This window comes from Hylobates moloch, unplaced genomic scaffold, assembly GCF_009828535.3.
Source record: "Hylobates moloch isolate HMO894 unplaced genomic scaffold, HMol_V3 SCAFFOLD_16, whole genome shotgun sequence".
In the NCBI taxonomy this organism is placed as follows: domain Eukaryota; kingdom Metazoa; phylum Chordata; class Mammalia; order Primates; family Hylobatidae; genus Hylobates; species Hylobates moloch.
This window is the reverse complement of record NW_026652291.1, coordinates 9,544,997-9,556,467: the sequence shown is the minus strand read 5'-3', so window position 1 is coordinate 9,556,467 and position 11,471 is coordinate 9,544,997. Positions and strand designations below refer to the sequence as shown.

At 48.5% G+C, this 11,471-nt stretch overlaps 1 protein-coding gene across 1 annotated transcript in view; it reads left to right on the top strand.

The window, feature by feature from the left end:
- The first annotated feature begins 229 nt into the window (after window positions 1-229).
- Window positions 230-11,471, top strand: part of CUNH14orf132 (chromosome unknown C14orf132 homolog) — a 55,871-nt gene continuing 44,629 nt past the window's right edge. The window contains exon 1 of the mRNA XM_032179517.2: window positions 230-426. Coding sequence (XP_032035408.1) covers window positions 400-426 — 27 coding nt within the window. The 5' untranslated portion in view covers window positions 230-399. The remainder of the gene's footprint in view (window positions 427-11,471) is intronic.

The window sequence follows — 11,471 nt, the reverse complement described above, 5'->3', positions numbered from 1 at the left end:
TGCACGGGGCGGGGCGCCAACAGCCCAGGACTTGGCTTCCAGGCTGGTTCTTGCACCAACCAGCGGGGCGGCCTCGGGCCTCAGTTTCCCCATCCCGTCCACGAAGGGAGGCGATTGTGAGCGCTTGGGGTTTCTGACGGACCCTGCCCCGGGGGTGGGGCCGGGAGTGGTCACGTGGAGGGGCGCACGGTCCCCCGAGCCCCGCCCCGCCCCGCCCGCCCCCGCGCTCGGGGCCCTCCGCCTAGCAGAGGTCTGGAGCCAGAAGCCCGGAGACAGCCGAGGGCGCCGTGCGGGCTCCGGACGCTCGCTGCTCTGCCCGATCCCCGCCAACTGTGCAGGCGGCTGACCCGCAGCGGCAGCGGCAGCAGCGAGGACTCGAGCGCTGGCGGCAGCGACACCATGGATCTCTCCTTTATGGCCGCGCAGGTAACGGGGCGCCCTCCCCACGCGCCCCAGGCCGCCAAGTTTGGGGAGGTTCGGGGCCACGGTCTCGCCCTCCACGCTGGGGCTGGGCAGTGGCGCCCGCCCGCGATCCGCGTCCCGGTGCTTTGTCCCCAGCCGGGCAACCCCACTTGGTGCACGCGTCGGGGGCGGCGATCGCGGCTCTCCCGGGGTGGGGCGGGCTGCGCGCCCCGCACCCCCGCGGCTCGAGCTGTTCCCACCCGGGCCCCTCTCGTTGGCAGGAAGGCTGCGAGGAGCCCGGGCAGCCCGAGTCGCCCCCTTCCTGCCCATCCCCCACTGCTTCCCGGAGCCCTCCAAGGCTGGGGCAGCTCAGACCCGCGCGAACGTGGATGGGCGCACAGTCTCGCTCTTCCCCACTCTGTTTTCCCGAGGCGCCAGTAATCTGTCTCTTGCCGGTGACCTCGAGCGCCCCTTCTGCCGCCGCCTGAGGAAGGCGCTGAGACCCGCTTTGTGATCGTGACCCGCCAAGCGTCGACGCGCCGCGGTCGTTTGTCCTGTTTTGCTTTGTGTGGAGTCTGATAGAGCCACCAGTGCCCAGCGCGGCCAGAACTCTCCCCCGGCACAAACAGGCTCCCAATGGCCGGAAAAACAAATCTCTCACAGCTGGAATTTTCCTCCAGCAGAATGCCCTGGAGTTCTGAGCTTGGGTGATGATTCTATTTCTGTGCCTTAACTCTCTTGAGCCAGAACAAAGACAAATCCCGGATTTCTCCATCAGTCTGTGGCCCTAGAGAAGACCCAGAGTTGGCTCCAGGGAAGGGCTGCATTTGGCCTGGGAGAGTAAGTCCCAATCTACCAAAGCCACATCTTGCACCTTCTCTGGTTGTGTTGGTTGGTTATGGTGGGAGCAGAGAGGTCGGGAGGCCACCCAGGCTCCCTTCTGTCTCCAGGGTGTGTGGCAGGGACCCCATCTGCTGTTGTTTTCTTTTACAGGGAATGAAGTTTGAGGGGACACTTTCTTTTCCCCCAAGCTTCACCTGTAGTGGAAGCCTGTTTAAAAAGTGACAGCAAAATCCAGACTGTGTGTGGACAGCGAGTCTGCAAATGGAGGCATAAAAGATGCAGAAGCCCCAAGTTAGCTCTGGGGGTCTAGATCCTGGCTCTCCGGCAGCCCCTCAAGTTTTCCATGATGCTAATTGCCCTTCTGAGTATCTCTGCCCCCCCCCTTTTTTTTTTTTGCCTGATTTTACATCTCCTGTGCCTAAATCCATACTTATAAAAATTGTCATGTAAACATCATTTTAGATAATGATGGTTTTAGCTACATGAAAACTAAGGAGGCTTTCCAGGATTTATTTCTAGACTGGAGAAGAACTGTGTCTGCCTTCCCCTCTGGATCCCACTGAACCTCCGGAATTTCCATGGTTACAAGATAAATTGATCCTTGCTAACCCTGGAGCTGGCTGGAGCATCAGTTGCTGCCATGGCAACTTGACAAAATAAACACAGGGCTTTTTAACGTCTTTAGGCAGAAAGAACCTGCCCAGAGACCAGGTTCCTATTTTTCCTTTTCTGTTTACAATTCACATTCCACTTGGTCAATGTATTCTCCTTGACACATTTTTGACACTGGTTACATGCGCAGTACTGTGCTAGCTGCAAGGAACGGAAACATGAAGTACCACACACATCAGAACAGACGCTAAGGTTTGCTGGGCACCTACTCTGTGCCAGATACTGGGCGCTTGGCATATTTTATCACAGCAAATCCTTACAAGTCCATGACGGAGGCCCCATTTTACAGGTCAGGACACTAAACGAAATTAAATAATTTGCCCAAGAACATGCCATTTGTAAGGAGGAGAACTGGATTTCAAATCTGGGCCTGAGTATCTGCAAAAGGTTTTCCACCTTATTGCTTCGCCCTGAGAAAGATACGATGTAAGGTACAGGGCAGATCTATTTCAGAATGATTTCTCTCTTCTCCTCCCTCTGGGAAGTGGTCTTACTCTTGTGCCTTTCTAGTGGATTGCTTTCTGCTGTTGATTCATCCCATTATCCCCATAAGGATGGGAACTGTTACTTCCCTACCGGCAATACTTGGCAGTGCTTGGCTGGAGCAAGTGCTCAGACCCTGCTCCTGGTGTGTCCTGTGGCCACCAGGTGTGTGTGACGGTCACTGTCTCCCTGTGCAGTCTTTCCCTCAGCAGGGGGCAGTTTGCAGCGAAATGTTGGTGCATCCATCCACTTGCTCAGCAAATGTCTAGTACCTGCCTTATGACAAGCTCCGTGTGAGGCACTGGGACAGGGATCCTGTGGGACAAACTTGAATAGGACGTAGATTTTCTTTCTGCGTGTTTATAAAATCTTTGAGAAATGATGGGCCCGGCTAAGACCCAAAGAGGGAAATGGCTAAAGTGCTGGGTTGAAGAAGGTGCCCAGCACGTAGTAGGTCCTCAAGTATTTGTGAGAGGATTGGGTGAGGACAAGATGTATGTTCATGAAAAGACATTAACAGGAAAAGATGGTGAATTCAAAGTGTCAAATTCCAATGCCACTGAACAGCTGTCATCATCAGGACTTTGAGAGTGGGGGCTGTAGATGGATTAGAACTATAGGCATATATCTCCTGGTGGGCCTGGGAGTTAAGACTGTTCTAGGTGGAGAGGTATCGAGATAGGGAAGCCCAGGAAATATTCACAGAGTTCTTCAGAAAGCTAGAGGATAGGGGTGCCCGGAGGGCTGGGAGACAGAGGCCAGGGCCAGATTATAGAAGGTGCTGATTGCTGGGGTGAGAAGTTTGCATCTAATCAGTAAGGCAGTGGGAGCCACTGCAAGTTACTGAGCAGGGGAATGGCATATAGTTGAAGCAGTCCCTTGGGAAAACCTCAGCCCCTGTAGAGGATAGGAGCTGGAGGGATGCCTGGGTCTGGGCGTGCACGCTTGTGTGATTAACTAAGTCAGTGAAACCAGATCCATGTGACTCCAAGCCCACGTTTCATCTTCCCCATGTTGTTAAATGTGATTCCTGTTTTTGGCTTAAGAAGACCCAGAACACACAAGCCATTTTAGAAAGATTTTCCACTCAGAAGCTAAGCATTAAATAGATATCCTCTTTGGGTGTACAGAGTAGTCACCAGTTATCTGGCAAATCCTCTTACACAGAGGTGCCCTCCCTGGTGCGGTACACGTGGCTGTATGACGGTGTAAGAGAGGCTGCGGGCACTGAGAGTGTGCTCGTGGACCCCATCTTGCTTCTGAGCCCTGGAGGCTCCCAGTTGCCCTCTCTCCCACCCTGGAAACACCCCAGCCCCACTCCACACAGTGCCTGAGTCTCTGGAGACTCTGGAGGATGTGAACAGTGAAAAAGGGCATGCATTTCTCTTTGACCAGGAATGGCCAAGAGGACAGGGCCACCTGGACGCCTAGTGGGCTGGGGACAAGGGGAGAATCACAGTCTTTTAGGACTGAGTCCAAAATCCCTGTGTCATTGGCGGGATCACTCACGTTCAAAGACAGCAGCCATGCATTCCCTCTCTCCCTCCTTGACACGTTTGCTGCCCACCACTTCAAGAGCTGGAATCTGATTCTTCTCCCCTTAAATCTGGGACTGGCCTTGGTGAAGAGAAAGTCTAGTGGCTTTCTTGGTGAAGAGAATGCAGTATTGGTGACATTCTGTGGCTAAGTCCTAAAAAGCCTTAGCTTCCACTTGGGCCTGTTGGGGCGCTCACTTACTCCAGGGGAAGCCCACATCATCCAAGAAGTGCAGTGACACAGAGGCCATCGTGCTGGAGCGAACATTTCAGGAATGTTCTGCATGCTAAGCCAGCACTCATTATGGGGGAATGGGATGGACAACAGAGACAGGAGGGCTCCTTCACTTGTCCTTACGGTGTAACTCTCCTGTTAAAGCATGCCTCGGGTGTAAAAGCTCAACCTTATTTTTGTCTTGCACTGTCCCGTCCCTGTAGTGAGTGGTTTCAACCCAGTGGTTCTCAACCATTGTTGCCATTAGAATCACCTGGGAGCTTTCAAGAGTCCTGCTGCCCAGGTCTCACCTCCAATACTCGCATCAGATTCTAGGGGTGGGAGCCAGGCACCAGCACTTTCCTTGCATTCCCCAGCTGATCCCAGTGGTCAATGAAGGGTGAGACTCAGAGTGTAAGCCCACCCTATAGGATACATCCACTCTCCCACTTCTCCCTCCCTGGATGAAACAGATCCCTGGCTCTCTGGTCACCCTTAGGCCATTAAAAACTCATGTGGTCACTGGAAGTCACCTAACACAGTATCGATTCAGCAACTTAAAATGTTTGGGCCCAGAATGACATAGCCTTGGAACTTGCTCCAAAACTGAGCTTCTCCCTCTCTCCAGGCCACACCTGCCAGAGGTGGGAAACCTGTAGTTGAGGTGGGTGCCTTTATTATTCCTATCATCGAGAAAGGGAGATTTGGAATGAATAGCCAGGGAGGCTCAGCCAGCAAACAGAGGGCCAGGAGTGGAGCCACATCCGCTGATGCAGGGCCATCCTTCCATGTCATTGCAGCACCCTGTATGGGCCTGCAAGAGCTGGGGGGCCGGGGACCCTCCATGGATTAGCTCCAGGGAATCACCATCCTCTGATCCATCCAGGAGGTTGTGTTTGTGTACATTTTTATTTTATTATTCTTCTTTTTTATTTTGAGACAGGGTCTTGTTCTCTTGCCCAGGATGGAGTGCAGTGGTGTGATCATGGTTCACTGCAGCCTTAATCTCCCAGGCTCAAGCGATCTGCCCGCCTCAACTGCCTGAGTCTCTGGGGCTACAGGCACACGCCACCATGGCTGGCTAGTCTTTTAAAAATTATTTTTAGTAGAAATGAGGTCTCATTATGTTGCCCAGGCAGGTCTAGAGCTCCTGGGCTCAAGCAATCCTCCTGCCTTGGCCTCCTGAAGTGCTGAGCCATTGTACCCAGCTGTGTATATTTTTAAACAAATTCTTGAACCAATCTCTATTAGTTTCCTGAGGCTGTGATAAATTACTATAAACTGGGTGGTTTAAAACAACAGAAATTCATTCTCTTACAGTTCTGGAGGCTGGAAGTCCACAATCCAGGTGTCAGCAGGGCCAAAGTAGTCTCTCTGAAGGTGCTGGGGATGGGGGTGGAATCTGTTCCAGGCCACTGTCTTGGCATCACAGTGTTACCTGCAGTCCTTGCCATTCCTTGGCTTCTGGACACATTGCTGTAGTCTCTGCCTCCATCGTCATGTGGCATTCTCCCAGTGTGTCTCTCCGAGTCTCTTCTCATCTTATGAGGACACCAGCCGTATTGGCTTAGGGCCCACCCTAATGACATTATCTTAACTTGATTACATCTGCAGAGACTCTGTTTCCAAATAAGGACATATTCAGAGGACCCAGGGATTAGAACTTCATTCTACCTATCGAGGGGACACAATTCAACCCATAACAGGTTCTGAAGACCCATAAAAGATAAGCGTCTTGGCCCTCATATTAGCAGCTGTTGATCTTAGAGCAGCAGTGAACAGATCACTTATTTAAACCTCAGTTTCATTATCTGTGAAATGGGGACAAAACTGTGTCCTCACGGAACTGTTCATTTAGTGTCGTAGAAAATATTTCCTGTGTGCCAGGCCCTCCCTACATGGAATGCTTGGGGTTAAGGGATGTGCCTCAGAGCCTTCCAAGTGATAGATAGCAAGATGGGGGTAAACACAGGGGCCCCAGGAGCCCAGAAGTCAGGCAAGCCTTCAGGGGTTTTTGACTTGAACTGAGTTTGAGAGATGCGTGGTGTTTATGCAGACATAGGAGTGAGGGTGTTTGGGGCAGAGGGAACTGCGTGCACATAGGCAAGAGGGCTTGAAACAGTGTCTCCTGTTGGGGATGTGAATTGCTAGTGGCCATTGGAGCAGAGGGGTCAGGTGGTGAGGGGGTGGGTGTATGAGGCCAGGGAGCCTGAAACCAGCCGAGTGACCTCATGGAGTGGAATTGGATGGAGTGGGGGCTGTGATGCCCTGGAGAGCTTGGCCAGCCTGGCCTGGAGGGGGCTCTGGAGCTCTAGCCCCTTGCTTATGCCATGCAGAAACACAGGCCTGGGGCCGCAGGTGCTTCTGTGTTTAAAAGAAAGCTGAAATTTTGATTTTCTCATGCACTCTGGGTGTTTTAATGTTAACAACTAATTAGAAATTTTTACCAGACCTACCAACCATGGTGTGGACTGTTTCTGTTACTGCTTATGACTTCAGTCACTTAATGGCTTAAAGCAATCATTTATTGTGCTGACGATTTTGTGGGACCAGAATTGAGGAAGGGCTTGGCTAGACGGTTTGTTTTTGCCCCAGTGGCATCAGCTGGAACAGCAGGGGCTGGAGTCTAGGCTTCCAGCCTGTAGTTTCCTCCAAACTTGTCTGGTGCCTCTAGGCAACTTGGCCACTCTCCTCTTGGGATTTCATCCTGCAAGGGCTTCTTCAGGTGGCTTGGGCTTCCTCCCATTATGGAGGTCCCAAGGTTGTTGCTCTTCTTGCATGGTGCTGGCTCCCCCAAGAAAGAGTGTTCCAGCAGTTCCAGGTAGAAGCTGCAGGCTTCGTAGGACCTGCCTAGAAGTCCCAGAATGTCAGTAACACTACATTCTTTTAGTCAAGAAAGTCTCCAGGCCAGCCCAGATTTAAAGGGAGGGGAGTCGGATTCCAGCTCTTGATGTAGTGTGTGTGTCTAGGAGCGAGGGACAGAATGGATGGTCATTGTCCTTGGGGACTGGCTACTACTTGGACCAAACAAAACAGGTGTGTGGGCTGGATTCATCCCAGGGCTGCCAGTGTATTATCTCTAGACTAAACAAGGGTGTGTAGAGCTTGGCAAAACCTTAAAATACTGCCAAGCCCAGTAGAAAAGTCACTGATTACTAAGGAGGTAGGCCATGGCTTTATTAGGCTGAACCATGTGACATTGTTGACGTTTGACCATTTTTGACCTATCAAATGACCATTTTATTTGGTTCAACTTCATATTGGGGAGATCCAAGTAGGCTTCCTGTGCTTGAGGAGCTGGGAATTCCCCCACCTCTCTCTTTCGCCTGTCTCTCAGAATCTGGCCCTTGCCAGGTGGGAAGATTCAGTCTCACCTACATATTAACATCATATTAACATTGGGCCTGTCCTTCTGGGAGACACTACACGTGTATCTAATCACAGCCGAGATGCTGGCATATCCCCTGCTAATTCCCCTTCTCTTCACCCCTAGGACCTTGAGAGACTCACAGTTAATTTGCATTTTAATCATTTTTCACGGAGGGGAAAAAAGACACAAAAGACATCTCTTCCTATTGGAGAGGTGATTTTATTATCTCTTGAAACTGTCTTAGCTACAGGGAAGGGCCTCATTCTGACAGATATGCAAGAAACTAGCAGAAGTTGTTGGTCCCCAGAGGAACATATCACTGCCCAGAAAAATAGAATTCTAGGGAGTCTGGCAGCCTGCCCCTTAGAGAATATTTTCTTCAGCCAATGAGTGCTTCTTTTTCTTCAAGCAAGAATTATCATTAAAATACAAATTGTCTGTTATCTTAGGGCTTGTCTTGTTGTACTTCAGGTTTCCATTGCAAAGATTTAAATATTTTATCCTTCTAATTAGACCCACTTCAGGAGAGTGTGTAAGGCTGCATTTTCTGCAGAGGTGTAATGAGCAGTTCAAGATGTAAACATTCCAGTGATTTTTGTAGACCAAATTTCTAGTGTTTTAAGATTTCAGACATATGACTTGAAACAATGGAATCTCACAAAGCTAAGAGAACTGAGACATCTGCAGGTGGATGGCTGGTCTCCGATGAAATGCTTGAGTGTTTAGGGAGCACTTGCTCTGTCCTGCTCAGGTCCTGCACCCCAGCTTTTTCTAAACTGAGGTGATGGAGACCCATCTGTGTTCAATCCCTCCTCACTGTGTCCCCTCAAGACATCCCTGTACCTTCCCATCACAGCTACCATTCAACAGATGCCTTTGAGGGACCAGACAAACCCTGTGCTGAGCAACACACAGACTCTCACTGAATCCTTGCAATGGCCCCATGGAATAGCCACATTCAGATCCATTTTATAGGTGAGGAAACTGAGGCTTAGAGGGCACACAGCTGGGGATCAAACACAGGTCTCTGCATCACGTCAGCCTATTATTTTTAAGAACTTTTTTAAAGAGATGTTTTAGGTTCACAGAAAAATCGAGAGGAGGGCATAGAGATTTCTCAGCTGCCCCTCTGCCCCTGTTCATGCACAGCCTCTTCCACCATCAGCATCCCCACCAGGGCTGTGCATTTGCCACAACTGATGAACCTACACTGACACATCGGAATCCTCCAAAGCCTCTGGGCACGGTGGCTCATGCCTGTAATCCCAGCACTTTGGGAGGCCGAGGCAGGCGGATCACCTGATGTCAGGAGTTCGAGACCAGCCTGACCAACATGACGAAACCCTGTCTCTACTAAAAATACAAAAATTAGCTGGGTGTGGTGGTGGGCACCTGTAATCCCAGCTACTCAGGAGGCTGAGGCAGGAGAATCACTCGAACCTGGGAGGCAGAGGTTGCAGTGAGCTGAGATCGAGCCATTGCACTTTAGCCTGGGTGACAGAGTGAAACTCCATCTCAAAAAACAAAAACAAAACACTCCAAAGTCCATAGTTTACATTAGGGTTCTCTCTTGGTGTTGTACATTCTGTGGGCTTGGACAAATGCATAATTATGTGGATCCAAGTTATAGACAGTATTTTCACTGGCCTAAAAGTCCTCTGGGCTGCATGTATTCACCTCTCCCTCCCCTCAACCCCTAGCAATCACTGATCTTTCTACTATCTTCACAGTTTTACCTTTTCCAGGGTGTCATAGTTGGAATTGTTCAGTATGTAGCTTTTCAGATTGGCTGCTTTCAATTAGTAATATGCACTCAAGGCTTGATAGCTTTTTCTATTTTATTTTTTATTTTTATTTGTTTTTCATATTTTTGAGATGGAGTTTCACTATGTTGCCCTGGCTGGAGTGCAGTGGCGTGATCTCAGTTCATTGCAATCTCTGCCCCCTGGGTTCAAGTGATTCACCTGCCTCAGCCTCCCGAGTAGCTGAGATTACAGGTGCATGCCACCACACCCAGCTAATTTTTGTGTTTTTAGTGGAGATGGGGTTTTGCCATGTTGTCCAGGCTGGTCTCTAACTCCTGACCTCAAGTGGTCTGCCTGCCTCGGCCACCCAAAGTGCTGGGATTACAGGTGTGAGCCACCATGCCCAGCCTGCTTTTTCCATTTTAGTGCTGAATAATATTCCATTGTCTGGATGTACCACAGTTTGTTTATCCATTCACTTATTGAAGAACATCTTGGTTGCTTCCAGGTTTTTGCTTTTCTTTTTGAGATGGAGTCTCACTCTGTCATCCAGGCTGGAGTGCAGTGGTATGATCTCAGCTCACTGCAACCTCCATCTCCTGGGTTCAAGCAATTCTCCTGCCTCAGCATCCCGAGTAGCTGGGATTTCAGGTGCCTGCCACTACAACCAGCTAATTTTTTGTATTTATAGTAGAGACAGGGTTTCGCCATGTTGGGCCGGGCGCAGCAGCTCACGCCTGTAATCCTAGCACTTTGGGAGGCCGAGGCAGGCAGATCACCTGAAGTTTTGGCAATTATTAATTAAGCTGCTATAAACATCTTGTTCAGGTTTTTCTGTGGACATAAATTTTTAAGAGCCTATTTTAAAATCCAGTCTAACAATCTCTGCTTTTTAATTGGAGTGTTGAAACTTTTATTTTATTTATTTTTTTGAGATGGAGTCTCGCTCTGTCACCCAGGCTGGAGTGCAGTGGCGTGATCTCGGCTCACTGCAAGCTCCGCCTCCTGGGTTCACCCCATTCTCCTGCCTCAACCTCCCGAGTAGCTGGGACTACAGGTGCAGACCACTATGACCAGCTAATTTTTTTGTATTTTTTAGTAGAGATGGAGTTTCACCATGTTAGCCAGGATGGTCTCGATCTCCTGACCTTGTGATCCACCCACCTCGGCCTCCCAAAGTGCTGGGATTACAGGCATGCGCCACCGCACCCAGCTGAAACTTTTTACATTTAATGTGATTATTGATATGGTTGGGTTTAAATCTACTATTTGTTGTATTTATTTTCTATTTTTTCATCCTTCCTTTGCTCTGTTTTTCTTCTTTTTCTGTCTTCTTTTGGGTTGGGAAATTTAAATGTTTCGATGTTATCTCCTCTGCTGGCTTATTACACACAACTCTTTGTTTTGTTAATTTATGGTTGCTTTTGTATTTATAGGATAGATCTTTAACTTATTACAACCTATTAAAAGAAGGCAGAAAAAGAAGAAAAACAGAGGAAAGAACAGATGAAAAAATAGAAAACAAATACAATAAATAATAGATTTAAACCCAACTATATCAATAATCACATTAAATGTAAACAGTTTAAACACTCCAATTAAAAAGCAGAGATTGTCAGATTGGATCTGCAAGTGATAGTATGCCACTGTACTTACAGAAAGAACTTTAAAACAGTATAACTCTATTTCTCCCCTCTAAGTTTTTGTGCTATTGTTGTTACACATTTTACTTGTACATATGTTATAAACCTCAAACTACATTGTTATTATTTGTTGAAAGTCAGTTTTCTTTTAAATGGTTTAAATAGTAAGAAAAATTTTCATTTATTTTCCCATGTCATTATTATAGCCAGTGCCCTTCATTCCTTTGTGCAGATCCATGTTTCCATATGGTATCATTTCCCTTCTGCTTGAAAGACTTTTTTAGTAATGCGGAAGTGCTGGTGATCATTCTTTCATCTTCTGTATGTCTGGGGGGGAAAGACTTTGTTTTTTTAAAGTTTGTTTGTTTGTTTGTTTCCTGGGCATAGAATTCTAAGTTGAAAGTTTGTTTAAAAATATTGTTCCATCATCTTCTAGTTTACATTATTTTCAGTGCAAAATCTGCTGCCATCTTTATTTTGTTCCTCTGAACGTAATGCATCTTTTTGACATCTGGCTGCTTTTAATATTTTTTTCCTTATCATTGATTTTGGGCAATTTTATTA